The 19,226-nt window shown below is 40.3% G+C and overlaps 2 protein-coding genes across 2 annotated transcripts; one reads left to right on the top strand and one right to left on the bottom strand.

The window, feature by feature from the left end:
* Positions 1-396: 396 nt before the first annotated feature.
* Positions 397-10,750, bottom strand: g6pd (glucose-6-phosphate dehydrogenase). The gene is made up of 13 exons (XM_070839517.1): positions 10,717-10,750; positions 8,349-8,494; positions 5,921-5,958; positions 5,718-5,826; positions 4,598-4,815; positions 3,917-4,075; positions 3,359-3,484; positions 2,820-2,913; positions 2,529-2,715; positions 2,206-2,441; positions 1,935-2,011; positions 1,601-1,693; positions 397-1,513 (listed from the first exon to the last, which is right to left on the bottom strand). The coding sequence occupies exons 1-13, from the start codon at positions 10,736-10,738 to the stop codon at positions 1,423-1,425; spliced, it is 1,596 nt and encodes a 531-aa protein (XP_070695618.1). The 5' UTR covers positions 10,739-10,750; the 3' UTR covers positions 397-1,422.
* Positions 10,751-15,099: 4,349 nt separating this feature from the next.
* On the top strand, positions 15,100-16,925 carry LOC139209310 (sperm microtubule inner protein 11). Its single transcript, XM_070838960.1, has 4 exons — positions 15,100-15,190; positions 15,720-15,896; positions 16,667-16,790; positions 16,877-16,925. The coding sequence occupies exons 1-4, from the start codon at positions 15,100-15,102 to the stop codon at positions 16,923-16,925; spliced, it is 441 nt and encodes a 146-aa protein (XP_070695061.1).
* Positions 16,926-19,226: the final 2,301 nt, after the last annotated feature.

The following is a 19,226-nucleotide window of genomic DNA, read 5'->3' as shown; positions in this document are numbered from 1 at the left end:
TTCCCTCTGGAGTTTTTGAGCTGTTTTTCTGAGTTCCTTGTTTTGTTTCCTGTTACATCTCATGTTGATACTAGCTTTTCCAACTTGGACTTTTAATTAACTCATTTGTCAATTTAGTATTAACCAAAGCTGTTTTTCCTATTCAGAAAATAAGGTTAAAATGTGGAAGGGTTATTGGAGGACATAACTGAATGAACCAATTTCTTGCATGCTTTACAGTTTCAATACAGCAGTACAGTAGGTATTATGCAGTGCACCCGATGTGTTTTACCCTTTTTTACCATAAACAGCTATTGCAGATAATGTTACCAAAGTGCCAGTTAGCTGGATAAAATTGAACTCCTCTTCACCCTCTATGGGACTGTATGCTGCACACATGTAAGCATGAAACATAAACAGAAGCAAAACTAGTTTATTACAAGTCGTGGGAATGTAGCTATGCGTACAGTGTATACAGTACGTCTTTAAATGGACATTCACTGTTGATCTGTGGCAGACACCTCTGCTGCAGATAGTTTGAAATATGGAATGAATATCAGCAACTTAAGTAAACTAGAAAAAAATGTAAACAAAAGGGAATGGAGGGAGGCTACTAAAGAGAGCTTGTCTTTGCTTGTCCGTAAGGACACTTTAAGACTATTCCAATATGAATGCTTTGAAGAGAAACTGCCTGCATTGGCCTTTGTAAACCACAGCCTGCTTATCTCAAACAGCCATGACGTCCTTGGTCCCAGGCAGGAGGAGGCAAATAGAGTACGCAAGTTGTAAAAAGAAATTCCACTAAGTGCAATTAATAAATGCAGTCAAAGCATAATGGTATTACAATCACAATGGTTATAAGAGTGACAGCTGGTGAACAATCATTCCCGTTGTTCCTCGTCTCTGCTGTGTTCAGTTACCATCTTTGGCACAGCACTGACGCTGCGTGAGCATGACTCAGCTGACCGTTTTGTTGTTGCTCCGCTCTCGTTACTCGTACTTGTTATTCCATTTACCGTCCTGACAGATTAAGACCTAATTAATAGAGGCAGGAACATGGAGCTACTTCATCAGACGGTTACTTTGAACACAATCTGATTTTTTTTGTTCTCTCTCCAACCTACTAAATAAAATATAGAAAGATACTGTGAATGATTACATGTATAAAAAACTACCACCACAACTGGTATAAGATGGCATGATGAGAGCATCAATTCATATTTCTCTTCTGCATGTCTGATGAAGTGGCTCCAAGGAATAACTGCTATACCTGAGAAACACTGCATTAGCTTCTTTCTTCTTTGCTGCTGCTGCGAGGGGTCCACATAGTGGAAACACCTCCTTCCCCAAAGACACTCCAGTGTTGGAACATGACACGGCTCACTTACCCTGCTGCACCCCTCCTACTACCCTACCGCTACTCCTCCCTCATCTCATCACAATTCACAGTCTGTGGGGGTTGACCCACTTGTAAGTGCCTTCATAGCGAAATCCAACTCTCTTTGCAAGGTTGTCTGCTTCTGCTGGCCCACGGCTAACAAAGGAAAGAGAGACAATCACAATCAACAATAGGCAATAAATTCCTTTTTCGACTGAAGGAGTCATGAACAACATTTCCTACCTTCCATATTTGTAAGGAATAGGTTTGGGCTTCTCTTTGTCTATCTGATGAAGAAGAGGCGTGAAGATCCTCCATGCTTCCCTTAGTTCATCACTGCAGAGACAAACATGTGGTGGAGGACATGACAGAGCTGTCACGAAACAACTATGCAGAAGAAGAGTAATGTTTTACAACTCATGTTCCCTTCATGCTGAGGCGGAGAAAATAAGCACTGTGTCGCCATCTAGTGTCAAGAGCTGTTCAGATAGGGCACAAGGCAGCGAGCCGTTACAGCAGACAGGTTTAGTTTACGAGTCGTAACATGAGACGGCAGGAGTGGAAAACAAAGACAGACCTGCGTACAAAGTGCATCTGACTTCCACAGAAGACATCCAGGATGAGGCGTTCGTAAGCGTCTGGAAGCTTCACATCCTGAAAACGAGATAAATTTTACATCATAAATCAGAAAAAAAATGGTTCAGGAATTGAAGATGTGATGGGGAAAGAAAGGAAAACCCCATCCTAGCTTTCATAGTGTCCTTTCACCTTTTTTCCCCTCTTCAAAGTAGTTTGTAATGTGGTTGTGATAAAGTATGTACTCCATACGTAAACCAACTTGAACCTGCCTTGTATCTACTCTTGTAGGTGAGGTCCAGCTCGGTTTCCTCAGGGCTGAAGTATACGCCGGGTTTCTTGCTCATCATCTTGGCGTAAACGGCCTCGTTGGGCTGCACACGCACCACCAGCTCATTCCTGCGACACTGATTTCCAAAAATGTCCCCTGGGACATCTGTGAACTGCAGCCGCACCTCAGCTTTCCTCTCATTCAGAGCTTTTCCACAGCGAAGGATGAACGGAACACCTGCGGGGAAAAACAAATCATTGTGAATGTATTCGGAGAGGGCACCGGATCAATGCAATTATTGCACAGGCGGCGCAGTATGTTTACCATCCCAGCGCTCGTTGTGCACATAGAGTACAGCGGCGGTGAAGGTGGCCTGAGTCGACCCTTTAGGAACTGTGGGATCATCAAGATAACCCAGTTTGGCGTCTCCCTCACCCTCGGGATCCCCCACATACTGACCGAGCACCACATCTGACATGGACGCTGGAGCGATGCACTTTAGCACCTTCACCTACAAGACAGAGAGCCATGTTCAGATTTAGAAACATAACCCATAATCGACTGTATTTCTCCTCATGTGCAGCGCTGGAGGAGGTGCAGAGAATAATTTTGTACCTTTTCATCCCTGACATCGTCAGAGCTGGTCGAAGCTGGTTTCTCCATGGCAACCAGACAGAGCATCTGCAGCAAGTGGTTCTGCATAACATCGCTGATCGTGACAAAGAGAACAGGTGGTCATGAAAGACAGAGAGGGGGCGGTGACGGCTGTGACCATAATCATCAAGATTGTAACTGATCGCATGTTAGTACTGATGTACTGCTGCTTCTGGTCAAATCTATCAATCTCTACTAAAAACATTCAGTATAACCCCTTAAATTTAGCATTTATAGGCAGTATAAACAGAAGTCATTATAGTCATTGGAGTGTGTTATTAAGTCTATATACTGCTTAAAAATGCTGAATGGTGGTGTGTTAAAGTGGAGTGTTAAAGTACCGATTAGAATATACGATAACTAAAAATGTAGTGTTGTAGTGAACAGAAGCTCCCGTTACTGTTCTCTGCTCATTTTTATATAACTTCACTTTAAACTTGGGTACAAACTTACAAACAGTGCAAGAACAAACTTAAGAGATTTATTAGTTTTCCCCTCACCGAATGATGCCAAAATCATCAAAGTAGCCTCCTCGTCCCTGAGTGCCGAACGGTTCTTTAAAGGTAAGAACAACACAGGCCACACTGTCCCTGTTCCAGATCGGCCCAAAGATTCGGTTCCCAAACCTGTGATCAACATCACATCATCTATCAACAGCTGTTCGTGACAACATGCGGAAACATTTTTCTTCTGTTTTGTTCTTGGTTAGAGGCCAATTTCTGTTTGCTTTGTATGATATTCACAGAGGATTTTCTAAACCACAGACCAGCTGAAACTGAAGTGCTGCATAATTCAAACTACCTGAAATCAACAGCAGGTCGTTCTTTTAAGGTAACATTAAATAGAAAAATGTCTCTTTTGTTCACACAAAGAATTCCATTGAACAAGCTGAAATACCAACAGTTCTCAGGAGAAAGATGTGCTGGTATTGTGTGTTCAGGTCCATCAGGCTCCCTGTGACTTTGTTCCACAACAGCAGACATTATTTCATTTTACAATATCCTACATAACCCTTACAAGGCAACATATACTAACTTATCTGGAGATGCTTCTCTCACCTGAGCACCATGAGGTTCTGCACCATTTCCTTGCCCAGATAGTGATCTATACGGTAGATTTGTTCTTCGGTGAAGAGGGACGAGAGGTGAGTGGACAGCTCCTCAGAGCTCTGCAGGTCATGTCCAAACGGCTTCTCTACGATCACCCTGTTCCAGCCTCTATACACATGTGCACAGACAGACAGACACAGACAGACAGACACAGTTAGACAGACAGACACAAATGCAGAGAGAAGACATTTAAAATATTAAATCACAATTGTGAAACACAACTGGGTTTAAAGTTTCCACTTAAATCCTGATAGTGCGTCAGAACTTTGCACTCCTTGGGATCGATTTGATTTGACATTTTGTGTTATTGAGTCTACCCACATTTATATAAATGGGTCTGGACTAAATAATAGAAACACCCGATGAAGCTGGTAATGTTGCAAATAGACACAGAAATAAACACTCCTGAACCATGGTGCAGCTACTGCTGCTGGTAGATGTAGACCTGTCTTATGTGATGCAAAATCTATGATCACAATTTATTGAAGGGATTTCTTTGTATGTCCTAAAATACAAGACACCTCAGTAAAAACGGGCTGAACAGTACAGGCTGCTCAGTCCCTGCCCAGATTCAGTTCTGTGTTCATAGACGAGTCAACAGCGTGACACAGCACAAGTGTGTGTACTGACTTTGTGCTCATACAGCAGTGCTTGATGTTTTTGGTAACATCGTGGTAGACGGTGGGTGGCAGCGCCAGGTAGAAGAGACGGTTAGCCTCAGTTCCTCCGGGCAGAGACAGGATGTGTGTGTGGAGTTTGGAGAAGGAGCTGTCATCTGCATATTTCCCACTGATGTACGTGTTCCTGCTGAAGAAGGCTGTCAACCGATCAGTTTCTGTATCCATCACCTGGGTCAAAGGGGGGGGACATTAACGCATGCATGGATTTAACACAAATTTTTTAAATGCACGTGTTGGAAAAATGGCTTCATGCAGAGGTACCAGGAAGTGAAGACTTGTGGTCTGAAAGGACCAATTACATTAACCCCCAAGGAGCTGACTTAGCATAAACCTGCAATAATTGGTTTGATTTTTTTTGGCCACTTGAGGGAAGCAGAAACAAGCCATAAACACAACACTGACTAATCTATCTAAGTTGACATGGTAAACTTGTTGGCAAACAGATGCTTATTTTCACAGTAACATTCATTAGGAGTCGTGTTTGTGTCCCGAGGAATGCAAGTCAAACATACATCATTCAGCAGTGTTTTGGTCTTTACAAGCTCCTGAAGGAGATAACTGGCTCTTTACCTGCTAAATGCTTCACTATGTTCACCAGCTTGTCACTAACTGGGTATGTCTGATGTTTGATGCTGTGCAGGTAGTGTACAGTGGGTTTTTAAATCTTTCTCACTGAGAACTGCTGCACAATGAGAGCAGTGACAGTGAATCAAAACAGTGGAGTTGTGAGTCAGACAACTATACAATGAGCTGGAACTCCCTATAAAACTCTGTAAAGTCAAGGAGACTTGCAGAATCAGCTGATAATTTCCTGTAGGTACATGGTCACATTATTTTCACTTTCACTCTTATTATAAAAGTACTGATTATCACCACTTAAAGGATTAAGCCAACGAAGGAAGGAATGAGTGGAGGGAATGGGAGGGTAGGAATTTTAATTATTTTGTATCTGGAACATATAGTCAGCATAAATTTATTGAAATATTTTTATTTACATTGTGTTGCCATATTAGTTTCCCACTATCTGCTGTAAATCCCTCTCTCTCCCCTCCAACTACGTCCGGTTTTACCTTCAGGTACGGCATGCAAGAAGTCCGAATGGCATCAACTGTCAAGTCAGAGCGAGCAAAGCCCACAAAATACGTCTGCTCAGGGAGGAGTCCGTCTCTGAACAGCCACCTGAGAGAGAACAGAGAAACAGAATATAGTTCATTATTCTGCACTACTGCACTACCAATGTAAAAGTTTTCACTGGGGTCAGAGGTTCCCTCACCATAGAGTCGGGTAGATTTTCTTCTTAGCCAGATCCCCCTGCAGGTGCAAACACACAACCAGAAATATGAGTTCACCTTAAAAATACACATACACAACCATTAAGTGTTGATGCTGGGTTGTGGCGTCATGGTGGCAAAGTGCACTGGTTAACTTAGCAGCAGAGTTGTAATTATTTTCCATGACATAAAAAGACTCAATATGTTGCAGCAAAACAGGTCACACCGTCTGGCAACAGGTAAGTAGGCTGCTTTGGTGTATTTAAGAATTGCACAACCTCAGTAATCCCACTGAAAGCAATTACACACCATCAACAGACAGTCTGGAGACAAAAGACGGCCCTGGTGCTTACTGACAACATGCTCAAGAACCTGTTGCTCTGTGGCTTAACTGTAAGAGCGAGTAAGTCAGTAACTTAACTTATATAGGACCTCTCAAGAGCAGTGACATCACAAAGTGCTTCACAAAGGAAATAAAGCGCCCGACACACAGACAGATGTAAAACCCTATAAAGTAGAAATAAATAGAACATTCCGCAGACCTAAACGATTGAGAGCTAATGTAACAGGATCACCTTGTGATATTGTTCTACATGTTTCACAAGACAACAGGAGGCTTTGTTTGCCAGCGTCAGACAGTGACAGGAGGCGTTCAGACATCAGGGATGTCCTGAGGCAAACATCAACACAAAGACAGGACGGGACATTAGAAGTCAGTTTAATTAAAAGTAATTCCCATGACAAGATACTGTTGGCCTACATCACAATCTGACATCTCGCTTTAAGACGCTCTATTCCTCCGCTGGGAAATCCTCAACTTATAACCCTGCTAATTTGTTTAAGATTAAGTCTTTAAAATAATAACCGCAGATGTGAGGAACTAAACACAGATGCGTGACTCACTATTCACAAATGTGTTCATCTTTAATGTCACACTTAGGTTCGAGCTGATCTGGTATGCGCAATGTGCTACAACATTAACAGAAGATACTTTCGCTTGGAGACAAATATGAATGCTTATTTAAAGAGCTGCAGCAACACAAACTCGTATAGTTTGCAAAACAAGCACAACCAGAATGAGACTGCACACAGCCCAGCCCCTCTCCTGGCCTGCCTGTTTATCACAGTGAAAGAAAAACGCTGACAGTCAGTGACACTGCAAAAAGCAAAAAAAAAAAAAAAAAAAAACAGCGACAGCGCCACTCTCCTCTCAAGAGCAAACAGTGCAAGACAAAAGGACACAGGAATTACTGTAACCTGATAAGATGTTCACAAAAACTAAACCAACACCATCTTTTTTTCACCCTTGATGGCAACCGATTACAAAATGATAAGAAAATGTTATTCAAATATGGTTTGAGCAGTGAAAGCAAAGCTGTTGCTGACAGCAGAAAAGTGAGTTTGGCTGTTAGTTAACATGTCCTCATACATACAACCATGTTCCTGTAAAATTGTGTTTTCATGTCTTATTCAAATTATGTAAACATTTGAACGAGACACATTTGGACAGACTGAAGTCCCTATAAGGAAGGAGAAGGTGGAGAAATCAAATGGAAACACTAAGTAACAAGGAAATGAGTAAACGGGTCTACAAAGTTTCAGAATGCCTGCAATGGTTTTACTTCCTGAACTCGACACCTGAACAGTATGAAGAAATTGTAAACCGTGAAAAAGGGACATTTCCTATTTCATTTTAAGACAGAACGTATTATTCATATTATGTTTCATTATGATTAGGCAAATATGCAATCATGTCCCAGTAAAAACCAAACTGAGTCATTAAGTGTGAAAAATCTACTCAAAACTATACTGTACTATTTTATACTTGGTAAGATTGTCAGAATGGTTTACTTATCATTTGCAGAACTGCACAATTTGAATTAAATTGTTAAAAAAAAATTGAAAAGTTGGCTGTGATGCATTCGACGGGCTTGTTTTAATTGAAAAAAAAAAAAGAAGTCTGCAAGAAATGCGTTTATGCTCAGCAAAGTAAAGCACTAAAAAGAACCGTTCTAATACCTAGTCAGGGGTTGAGCTGATAATCAAAGAGGAACCCTGAGGTTTTTATTTAGGCTTTTGAAAGCTCAGATGACAGCTTGCATAAGCTTGCTGAAATCAGTTTCAACATTTCCTGAATCATATCATGTGCAATTATTGCACTATTTTTAAAGATTTCAACACAATGTCTTTGAAATGATGGCCAACAGTTACTGATTTAGCAGCCTTCCCTGTAAATGTGCCAGATGATAAGAAGGGAAGGGAAAAGTTACATGCTCCTTGTTGGTCCTAAAAGCATCATTACTTTTTGAACCACACAGTAAATTTTGTGTGATCAGGATTCCTCCAGACCATTTTTCATGTTAAAAAAAGTCAGCTTTACAGCTTATTCATGAAGTCACTGACTAGATTACCCCCCTCTCCTGCACTCACCGATGCTCCCATGATGATGAAGATGTGAGCGTCGGACTGATGGAACTCTTCATCTTCATGCAGCTCCTTTCTCAGCTCCCCAAACACCTCAGAGCGAGAGAGGGGGATGTTGGTCATTGTCTCTGAAATGTGGGCTGGTGGTGGCTCTGTGATGCATACACGAACACGAACAGCAAAAAATGAAAACAATGTGCTGAAAAGTTTTGGTTCCACAACAACAAATTATGCTTAACTTTAAATTTTTGCCAGCCTTTGCATGCATGCTCTACATTTTTCCTACTGTTCCAGGCAGCTATTGATTTCCATTAACCTCTGTGCATTATGAAAATTGCATTGAAGATTGCACTGCATTTTGAAAATTTTAGCAGACTGTTGCTAATGACTTAACATAAAGAAAAATTAAACCCAACCATGTGAAAATGTAAAATTCAATAATTAATAAATCATTTGAATTAATAAATTCAATTGCTCATGGCTAGTAGCAGCCTTAAGGGTTTAAAGAAACTAAATTTAAAAAGCAATGAGTTGAGCCTGCTCCTCTCTTTGTTTTGGATAAAAAAAAAGCCCAGTGAAGCTTGTATGAGTTGTGTCATCCAACACAGTAACATGTTTGCGTTCATAAACAATATGTGATGAGCATGTGAATAAAATTGTTGCAGTATTGATGATGCTGTGCAAATTGATTTAAAAACCAGCAGTGACATTGGTCACTGTGTAATATCATATGAGTCAAGCAAGTTTCAAGTGTATGCAGCAATAAACTGAATGGTGGTAAAACAATTACGTAGGTGATTGACAAAAACATTTGACTAAATGTCACAAAATGCACTCTTCCTATTGATTAATCAAAAAGCTATAAACAACAGCTGCAGTGCTTAGTTGATAAATCAATTAGTTGATTGATTGAAAATTAATCTGGAAACATTTTGATTGGCAATTTATTGTTCTTTAGTTATTCTTTAAAAGAAAAATACCCAAATCCTCTGGTTTCCCGTGTTTGTCTTCCAGAACTGTTTGAATATTGTCTTGTTTTTTTCAAAACAAGACATTTGAATTACTTGATCAATCAGTAACGAAAAAATCATTAGTTGCAGCCCTAGAGTGGAAACCAATGGATGCTGGAAACAGTAGAAAATAAAAGATTACATTGCTAAAGCACAGCATTATTGTTTGAACATGCTCAGCTGTGGTGAAAAGCACTTATGATCTCTACTAAGTGAGCTATAGCTGGTAAAACCACTCGCGCTGGTCATTCTGGTCATTTACTTCCTCCATTTTCCAACACTCAAAGATAAAATGCTGCATATTTGAAAGAGAGCAGACAAAAGTTTTCCTTGTGACTCATTCCAGGTGTAACAGTGAGCCAGACCAGGAAGTAGCTTACTTCTCTTTTCAATAATTTCGCCTCTGACTTCTTCATTTAAGAGAAGATATTCCTTTATTAGCCCCACAGTGGTAAAATTCAGTGTTACAGCAGCAAATAAGCTAAAGTAAGAGAAACAGAATTTCAATAACACAATAAATAATCAACTAGTGGATTTTCACCCTTAACTAAGCTAGCAGGCTGCTTGTTGCGTTACTGAAAAATGTGCATCGCTGCCCTGAAAAGCTCTGGATGAGTTGACAGCTGACAAACATCAATAGTCCTATAAGGGAACACATACACACCATCTCTGACACACACACACACAACACTCAGAGGGACCGCACGTGGATTGCTGTCAAATGCTCGCTAGCCCCCAGAAATAGCCTGACACACACACACACACCAAACTTTAATGATATTAGTCAAATCCTCCACCAAATCCCAGGTTACGGGTGAGGTCAGGGAGGGCTAAACCTTACTGCACAGCAACGCGAGAAAGCCGGAAACGCTCGGCTGACATATCATCACAACACAGGCTGACATTTTGATGCTCATGAGTGATTCTTTGGTGGGCAGCTAGCTAGTAACTCCCAGGATTAAACAGCTCAGATTACGCAGCTATTAAACTGAGCTACAAAGCCTGGGTGTGTGCTGGGCTAATACTAAAGCCGCCCTGTCACCATCAGCCCTGCACATGCTGTTATGAAAACATGACTTCCCAAACTGCGGCTCACTGCTTAGCAACAGCGCCTAGCTTACAGCTAGCTACATGCAAAGCTACAAGCGGTTAAGTTAGTTAGCGCTACAGAGGAAAGACCCCGGCTACTCACAAAGTCCGTTAGGGAGGTGTGGGACCAAACACGACGACGGGATACACACTTCACACACAATCAAAGCGACAGCAGCCAGGCGCTGGTGGTGCGCATTGGCCAGTCCTGCCTACTTCCCTGTTCAGATGACAACGAGGAACTACGAGATTTTATTGGTTTGGGAGAAACTCACCAGCGCTCGCTCGAGTTCCCATCACTGTCGAACCCCTGTGACGTCACCGGATCCGGCGAGTGGGCGTGGCTCCACTGCAGCGCCCCCCCACACAGTTCTTTTTCCCCCAGTCTTTATTAAAATAAATACATTATCTGAGTCCATTTTCCTTTTAAAAGACACATTTAAAGAACACTTTTATAGGATACTTAAGGAAAAAGGCTGGTGGTCATTGATATCTTTGCAGTGGAAATACATTTATAACATAGTGTCAAATGTACTTTTTTCTCTACTACTACAACTTGATAATAATACAAAATAGAGTCAATATATGAATCATGTATAATTATAGGTTCTGCAGTGCATACAGTACAAGCAGTAAATAAAGTAAATAATATTAGCCCCCACTTTTACCAACACGGCTGCATCAATAATTATAATCCAGCAACATGCTTTATTTACAATTGGGCAGTTCTGTATAATGAGTGTTTTTAGTTTTGGTACTTCACGCATATTTTGATGATAATACTTATGTGCATGACCTTTAATTGGAACATTAATCGCACTGTTGTACTGCCGCTCTGAGTGATTATTCCACCACTGTAACTGTTATTATTGTCATGAAATGTCCCATGAAATGAAAAACAAAACCAACAATGACCTGGTCCATGTCTCACTTTCTCCATGTCTCCATGTCTTACTTTCTGACTTTCCTCCAACTTGTGTCATCTGCTCTCAGCCCCAGTCTGACGGGGTTACGAATACATACTTTATTTTTTCTAAATTCTGAGTAACTTGCTACAACAGCTGGGCATTGTAGTTTTTTATCAAACATTACCCAAATAAGTCCTAAAAGGGCATTTGTGGGCACTATTTACAGCTGCGGATTAATACACATTGGGTGCTCTAGTGAGTGTATGGAGGATTGACTCAAATTAAAGTACATGTTCATTTGGCTCATTTATGTCATTTTTTTTAGCTCTATCTTGAATAGTAGGAATTATTGGTCACTGTAAGAATTCCTCCTGTGAGCCTGAAGTGATCTCCTCCTGGTGTGACAGTGTTCCCTTTCTGGGTTGCAGCAGAGAGATAGCTACACAAATAGGGGGTTTTATGGTGAAAAGAGAGTAACTTTGTAAGATATCACCTCATTTGGTTAACTCAGGCCGCTGAAGCACCTAATTAACTTCAGCTGAACTTAAAAGGTATTTTTGTACAGAACTGAAAACCGTGGATTTATGCCTCATCCTTTACACTGGAGTTGCACTAGGAGGAATAATTACAGAGACCAATATCTCGTTGACTGCACATTGGACATGTGAAAATTGCGTACCTGAAAACCATTAAGACAGACTTGAACCTATCCTTGAAGAAAAGTCCAGATATACAAACCCATGACAGGAGTCATTTGCAGGTTGTCACCATCTCATTTCCCCCAAATACTGTCAAACGTTTGCCTGATGATGGGTTCTTCTGCTGCTTTGACTGAAAGCACAACAGTGTAAAAAGTATAACATCTTCTGCTGTTTTAGATGGAAACATATATATATATATATATATATATATATATATATATATTCAAACTGTAGAACAAAAATGTAGAGTGAAAAGAAGGAGGAAATAGAGATTGGGACAGTGCTGTAACATCAGTTGCTTCAGAGTTTGAGCTGATGTAGAAATACACATTGTACCTGTGTGAAGATCCACACTTGCTTAGGCGCTGCTCTGGTTACTTTTCCTTTCAATCAACAGAGTTCAAGAGATACCAGAGTTTGTCCAGAGGTTGCACATAAACACAATGTCGCTGTAAGCTCAATGCTGGTGCTGAGCCGCAATACTACACACAGAGAAATAGTATTTTTAAAATGGGTAAAAATAATCCCTGATAACATTTCCATCAATTACATTTTAAACTGTATTGCAGTTTACCATGCCCATGTAACACAGCTGCCGTACATAGATATCTAGGGGATCTAAAGAAAGAGGTGTCAACAAGTAAACGAGGGGAGGGAGAAATCCAAACTGTGATGAAATCAGTTAAGTTATTGTGGTAATTGTGCCTGTGGATAACAGCAACAGAGTTAAAGAGCAAATCTATTATCACACATATTCAAGATAATACAGAAGAGATTGTTTTATTTGTTGAATCGCTTCAATAACTGATTTCTGACCACTAAGGGGCCGATGAAAGAAGCTGTGAGCACAACATTGTCATGTTATAATGTCTCAAGTTGATCTGGAAGTCTTGTTAGCAGAGGGTTGCCCATGTACAAATCCGGCAAATTTATCATTCATTAGAGGTTGTGTTTCTGGCCATCTGATGTATTTAAGTCCAGTATTGACTCTCTTTTAGCTCTGTTTTTGGTTTCCACCTACCCCTGAAATATCTAACTCTAATATCTACTCCACTATGCCCACCAGCTAGTTATGAACTGTGTCTGTCTGCCGTCTTCAGCAGGTACAGTGGGTTTCATGTCACTACACTACATTTCAGGGGGAAATATCAACTTTTTATTTGATTACATTTTGCAAACAAGTGGTTAACAAAGTTTAACAAAACATGCCATAAGCTTATAAAATATGATCCAAAGTAATAGATTCAACTTCCTAACATTCTGTAAAATAGTTATTAGCACCATCTTGAACAACTGCAACAACAAAATGCTTCTTAAACATTAATGCATCAATGCATTAATAATTTAAAGATGCAATATACAGTACAAGACTTACAGCGGCCTTTTTGATCCTCTCAGTACTTTTACTTTTAATACAGAAATTATAGTATCTGTCTATTCATTTGAATCCTGTGAACAGGGTTGAGGACTGAACACTCACCATCTGTGCTGGCATCATCTACCAGTATGATCTCTGTGAGCAGGGCTGCAGGAGCTGTGTGTAAGACACTGTAGACCGTCCTCAGCAGAGTGGACCAGGTCTCATTATGAAACACTATGATAACACTGGTGGTAGGGAGGTCAGGACAACAGGGAAACTTTTGGTCTAAGGAGCTGTCAGAGCCAAACTGACAGTTAACAGGTATCAGATGTACATTTCCTGCAGAATCATATGTCAGTGTCAGCAGTTACTGACCTTGATCCACTGAGATAATGAACAATGGGTGTACTCACTCTGACTGAGTGTGTCCACATGACGGTGCAGGGAGATGCAATCATTGGCAAACAAATGAAAAATTAAATACAATACATCATTATAGAAAGCATAAAACATCTTATTAATAAGAATCCTTTATACTGATACTGTAGATTTTAGATACAAAGTACTAAAGTACTTATTTGTGTTTTTACTGGTCTGTAGTGTCTAATATTCATGGCAAATGAGTATTAGACATGTAGGCCAGTAAAATTGGACTGGTTTTTGCTGTTCTATTATGCAAACATTTCTTCATAAAGAATACCTAGAAACAGCTAGGTATTATGTCCACCGTCCACATCCTTATAGTTTTGAGTACAGTAGCCCTACTGTACAGTTTATTGAAAGTAGCAAAAATCTTTTAGGTTGTAAGATAAGACACTTCCATACAGGCCTTATATTTAAAAAATCTTTTGAATGGGTAGCCAACTTTCTACTTTGGCTGCAGGACATGAAGACATCCTTCCTCCTGTGTCACAGTTTATAATGATGGAGATCAGTCAGATGTTTAGATAAACCTGTGTGGCCTGCTTGGTGTGTCTCCGATCAAAACAAGAACTGCTCAAACTGGTCCAATATGAGCTTAAAACACAGTTGTGATAACTCACCCAGACTTCATTATATCACATTTTATTTACATTGATGGTAAAGATTTTCAAGTGGCAGCTACAGCGGTAATAAGACGTGTCACCTAAATATCAGCGTGAGTGCAAAACTACTAAAACCGTGTGATCAGAGTTTATTGATTATATAAGATGTCACTGTATAGTACATATAAAATCACATCATGACGGCTCAGGGTTGCTCTATCACATTTGATTGCGTGCCTCAGACACAGAACCTTTCTTCCATCAATTACGTTTAAGTCCATGTGGTGTGAAAACAAGATGGCGTCTGACCGGAACCGAGCTCGTGGATCGTCCCTGGGTGGCTGGTTGCTGTAGTAACGGTGTGGTAGGCTGAAAGAAGACTTCAGCACGATAACATTTGTTTTCTGTCATAAAAACACATCACATATGTGTATTCACGTTCATTTTATTTGCTTGTTTGTTTGCATGTGTATTTGTTTAAGTTGTTTAATAAAATTGAGTTTAGACATTCATCTCATGGACACGTTTCCATGGTTACGCCAAACCGTGAGTTGTGATTTATTTACGGGCTGCCTGTCTGTCTGTCTGTCTGTCTGTCTGTCTGTTTGTCTGTCTGCGTCTCTCACGGGTTGTTTATCGGGTCAGAGAGAAACTTTGCCTAACCATGGCCTTCTTCGGTCTAACACACCTGGGGTATCAAAGCCCAATAGGCGACAAAATGATAGTGAATCCCAGAGGAGCGTCTCGTCGTCAGGGTAAGAGGAGCCGGTATTTAACTGAAGCTAACTTACAGCCACAGAGAAAACGGAGCCTTTAGCTCACTGACAGATAACAACAACGACAACAAAAACCATTCAGGCTGTTAAACAAGGCTTTAAGCGGCTACATATAGAGCCAAGTGACCACAGACTGTAAGTCTTAAACACTATATTATCTTCTTATTTACAGTCTTCAAGATAATGTTTGCTAATATGAGCTAGCAAGTTGCTGTTTGTTGTCCTGGAGAGGCTTTACAACATGTGGCAGACTTAAATCCCACTAAAATGTTACCTGCAATATTTGACAAGTAAATGAGTCATAAAACTTATAGCTTTTATGTTATGTTTCTGTTGTAATATTTAATGCAACTGTCCAGTGTATTTTTTCATTTGGGGTAGCCATGCATAAAACAAATACTAGGGCATCTCTTAGAGCCCTTGACGCTGTATAAAACATGCTATATTTTAGCATTGTTATCATCAAAACAATGAGCAGCATTTACTATAGTAACATATCTCTTTACAGATGGTGGGATAAACATCACAGCAGGACAGCCTCCAGCTCTTCAGGAACAACAGGGACCCCTCAAATGTACAGACATATGCAGTGTTTACCGCCAGCCTCTCCCCTACAGCACTGACATACACCACGGGAGCCATGAGCGATACAAAGAGATGGTCAAACGGGTTCAAACACCCAGATGTGAGTAGACATTGAAAATTAGACATTGAAGGGATCATTTAGATTTTTTTTTAAGTGGGTTGTAGGAAGAACTTATCCATAGCTGGTTTATTACCTAGAGTAGATGGCAGCGGGCACTACTCCAGTTTGGAGAAGCTATCAAAAAAAGTCAACCTAAAAGAAATCTGTTTTAGTGTATGCAATATTTGAAATATTTCACAACTTTAGCTTGTTTCAGACAGCCCTTTCGATGGGGAACTGGAGCTGGACATCCTTTCTCTTTGTTTGTTTCTGAGCCACCAGACTCCATTAGCAAAAACACTCATTTTACCTGGTGGGACAAGTGACTTTCTGGTCTCGATCAACAAATCATTTTATCATTCTATGATTTCTTTTTGCATGTCAGTTCTTGTCAATAATCTGGTGACTTTGAAGAGAGTGAACAGAAAGCAAGAACGGCTTCACTTCCCCATTAAAAAAAGCTGTGAAAATATTCTAAATATAGTGTACACTTAAACTGATGCTGATTTTTTCTTAGGGTTGACTGATTTTAGGTAGTTAGATTAGTTTTAGGTTGAAGTGGGCCTAAAATACGTTTTGGTGCGGCCTCCATCCACAGTAGTGCATAAACCACTTTTGGACAACTTCTTCATACAGCCCCACTTAGTAAATCTGTACTATCCCTTCAAGGATTACATTGGATTCAAATCCCAGCTGTATTCCTGGCAACAAGTCAAGTACATTTAGTTGAGGACCTGTGACAACGAATGAAAGTGTCCTCTCTTCCCCAGCTCCTGACCAGCTGTACATGATGCCTGTGACGAACAACCAGCAGTATGGATGGATGCTGTCCAAGAGTCCTGAGCCGTGGACACAAGTCAAACGGTTTCCCCGAAAGAACAGTGAGATGACAAGGTAGGTACCATTTCTAAATCTAGTGTTGGATTATTTTAATATAAAATCTAGATATCTGTGAGTGTAATCCACTTCTTCTTTTACAGGTTTGTTAAAGAAATGTCAGTGACAGACGGGGAGTTCAGCCTGTTCTGACAGCCCTCTCCATTTTTATTTCTTGTTCAGTCTTTACACACACACACACCATAATTAGCATCAGTTTCAATGTGAATATCTGAAATAAAACTGACAACAGATTCACAAATTTCTATGATTTATTTTGCCGATTCTTTCCATTTTTTCTTATGAAGAAATCTAGTTTTATGATAGGCTATGCTCACAGTTTTATAAACAACATCTGGAAGTGTGAATATACAAAGCATTTTAGGCTTATTAGGAGAATATTTAAAGCAGTATTCAGTGTCAAACGAGCAAAAACAAATACTTAGTCAATTTGATAGATTTTATATGGTAAGAAATCAACTTGCCACCTCTGTATGGGTCCAGCCTTGTTGGTTCAAATGCACTGTGGTAGTGGTCCGTAGGGATAATGAGACTGTACTGCTCTCTAGAGGAAAAGAATGTAACTATGTCTGAATTTTGAATATAATGATTCATAGTCATAATTGAAAACAGACTTTATATTGCTGCCAGAGTTGACTTTGGTAACTCAACCAATTGAAAAGAACTAACTAGAAGTGTCAAAATTCGTGTCACAAAGGCTGTTACTCACCATAACCTGCCTGTAGATGGTGCAGTTTGGACTGAGGCTTGGTTTGGTCTCAGGTGCTTTCAGTCAGTGACAGTGTCCTTGTTTGGGTGGTCCAACTCCCCACGGGTCCAAAAACGGTGGTGGCTGCAAGAAGCCTCGCTGTTCATTTCACAGTAAACATCACAACTGGTGAACACCGAGGCATCTCTTTTTTATGTGTCTTACAATAACTGTCATCGACCTTTGAGAATTTTTTTTTTTTGCAGCATTGTGTCATCTAATGTACACAATAAAGGTGCTGCTTATGTAAAAAAAAAAAGTTAAAGTTTGTGGACATGTAGTGGCCTGTAAGCACACTTGCTGAGCCACTGGATGCAGTCAGCACATACAGAATGTCAATGCTTGCTTCTAAAATGTAAAAGAATTTAGCTTTGGTTATTCCGTATGTGTATATTGACAGGTAAACCACTTCATAACGGCATTTATGAAAGGCCTCCATTCCTGCAAACCACAGGTAATACATATTTGACGGTACATTTAACATTAGTAAATATATGAAAACACACAGCAGCCATTGATTTTTTTTATTTTTTTCTTCAAGGGGAAATGTTATTTTTCTCTTTGTCATAGTCCTCAACTCTTCATGTCCTTCAACTTTGCAAAACACTCCCCTTTCAACTCCTCCAACTCAGGGAAAATACAAATAAAACAAAAACAAATACGGAAGGATTCATCAGGCCTGAGCAAAACACTGTTTCAGTAGTATGGGGACAACCCTCCTCCCCTCTCCTGTCCCCCCCCCAAAACATCCCAAGAGTTAACAATCAACACAAGTCTATGGACAGCCAATAGAAATAGAATACATACAATGCACATTTTTTAATAAACTTATGTCCAACTCTTGCTCATATGGATCACTCTTCATTGGTCACAGTTCACGTGATAGTTGGTGATCTCCACTACATTACTGTCCTCTGGTGCTCCCACCACGCCCGAGGCCAAATATCATTGCACAGGAGGGACCAATAGCACAAGGCTGCGTGAGCTGGCTTTGGTACAAACATGATCAACTGTTGGTTGCCTTTGTTGAATGTGGCGGAAGAGCTAAATCAGGGTCGATTCTCCCAATTACAAAAGCTGAAGCTGGAGAAGCCAAGATCATTGCAGTGGTGAGAATGTTTACCGAAAATTATTCTCGACAAGCCCTTATCCCTTTCTCTCAGTCCGAACATCAGCAGTCCACACAGGGCAAGCAGGCACAGTTCCTGTTCAGTGTTACTCTATGATTTCTTTTATATTAACTTAAGGCAATCAAACTCAGCAACTAGTACTTCCACTTTTCGCTGAAAGACTGAGTAAGGGGGGGGGATAATACAAGAAATACAGTAAATGTGCAGGTCTGCTAATTCTGCCTTGTCCTCATCTTCACATAGTGTAAATACCAGGGATGTCATTTGTTAGTTGATGTGTGGAAGGGAGAGGTCACCTTAAAGCCTGACTGAGATTTACAATACTGCAGTAGTGGCATAAATAAAAAAAAGCACAGTGAATCATCTGTATATGTGTGTGTTTACTGCTATGCTAAGGTGAGCATACACCACCCGGGCTCTGCTGCAAAGGCAGCTGTTGGTTATTACAGACTATACATGATGACGCCTGTGGCCAGTTGAAATACTGTATTGTACATTAGGATTGAACAGCTGGATTCATTGGCTGCAGTTGATCAGTTGGTACCAGTGAGCTTG

This window comes from Pempheris klunzingeri, chromosome 11 (genome assembly GCF_042242105.1).
Source record: "Pempheris klunzingeri isolate RE-2024b chromosome 11, fPemKlu1.hap1, whole genome shotgun sequence".
In the NCBI taxonomy this organism is placed as follows: domain Eukaryota; kingdom Metazoa; phylum Chordata; class Actinopteri; order Acropomatiformes; family Pempheridae; genus Pempheris; species Pempheris klunzingeri.
The sequence above is the reverse complement of the archived record's forward strand: the minus strand, read 5'-3'. Positions and strand labels throughout refer to the sequence as shown.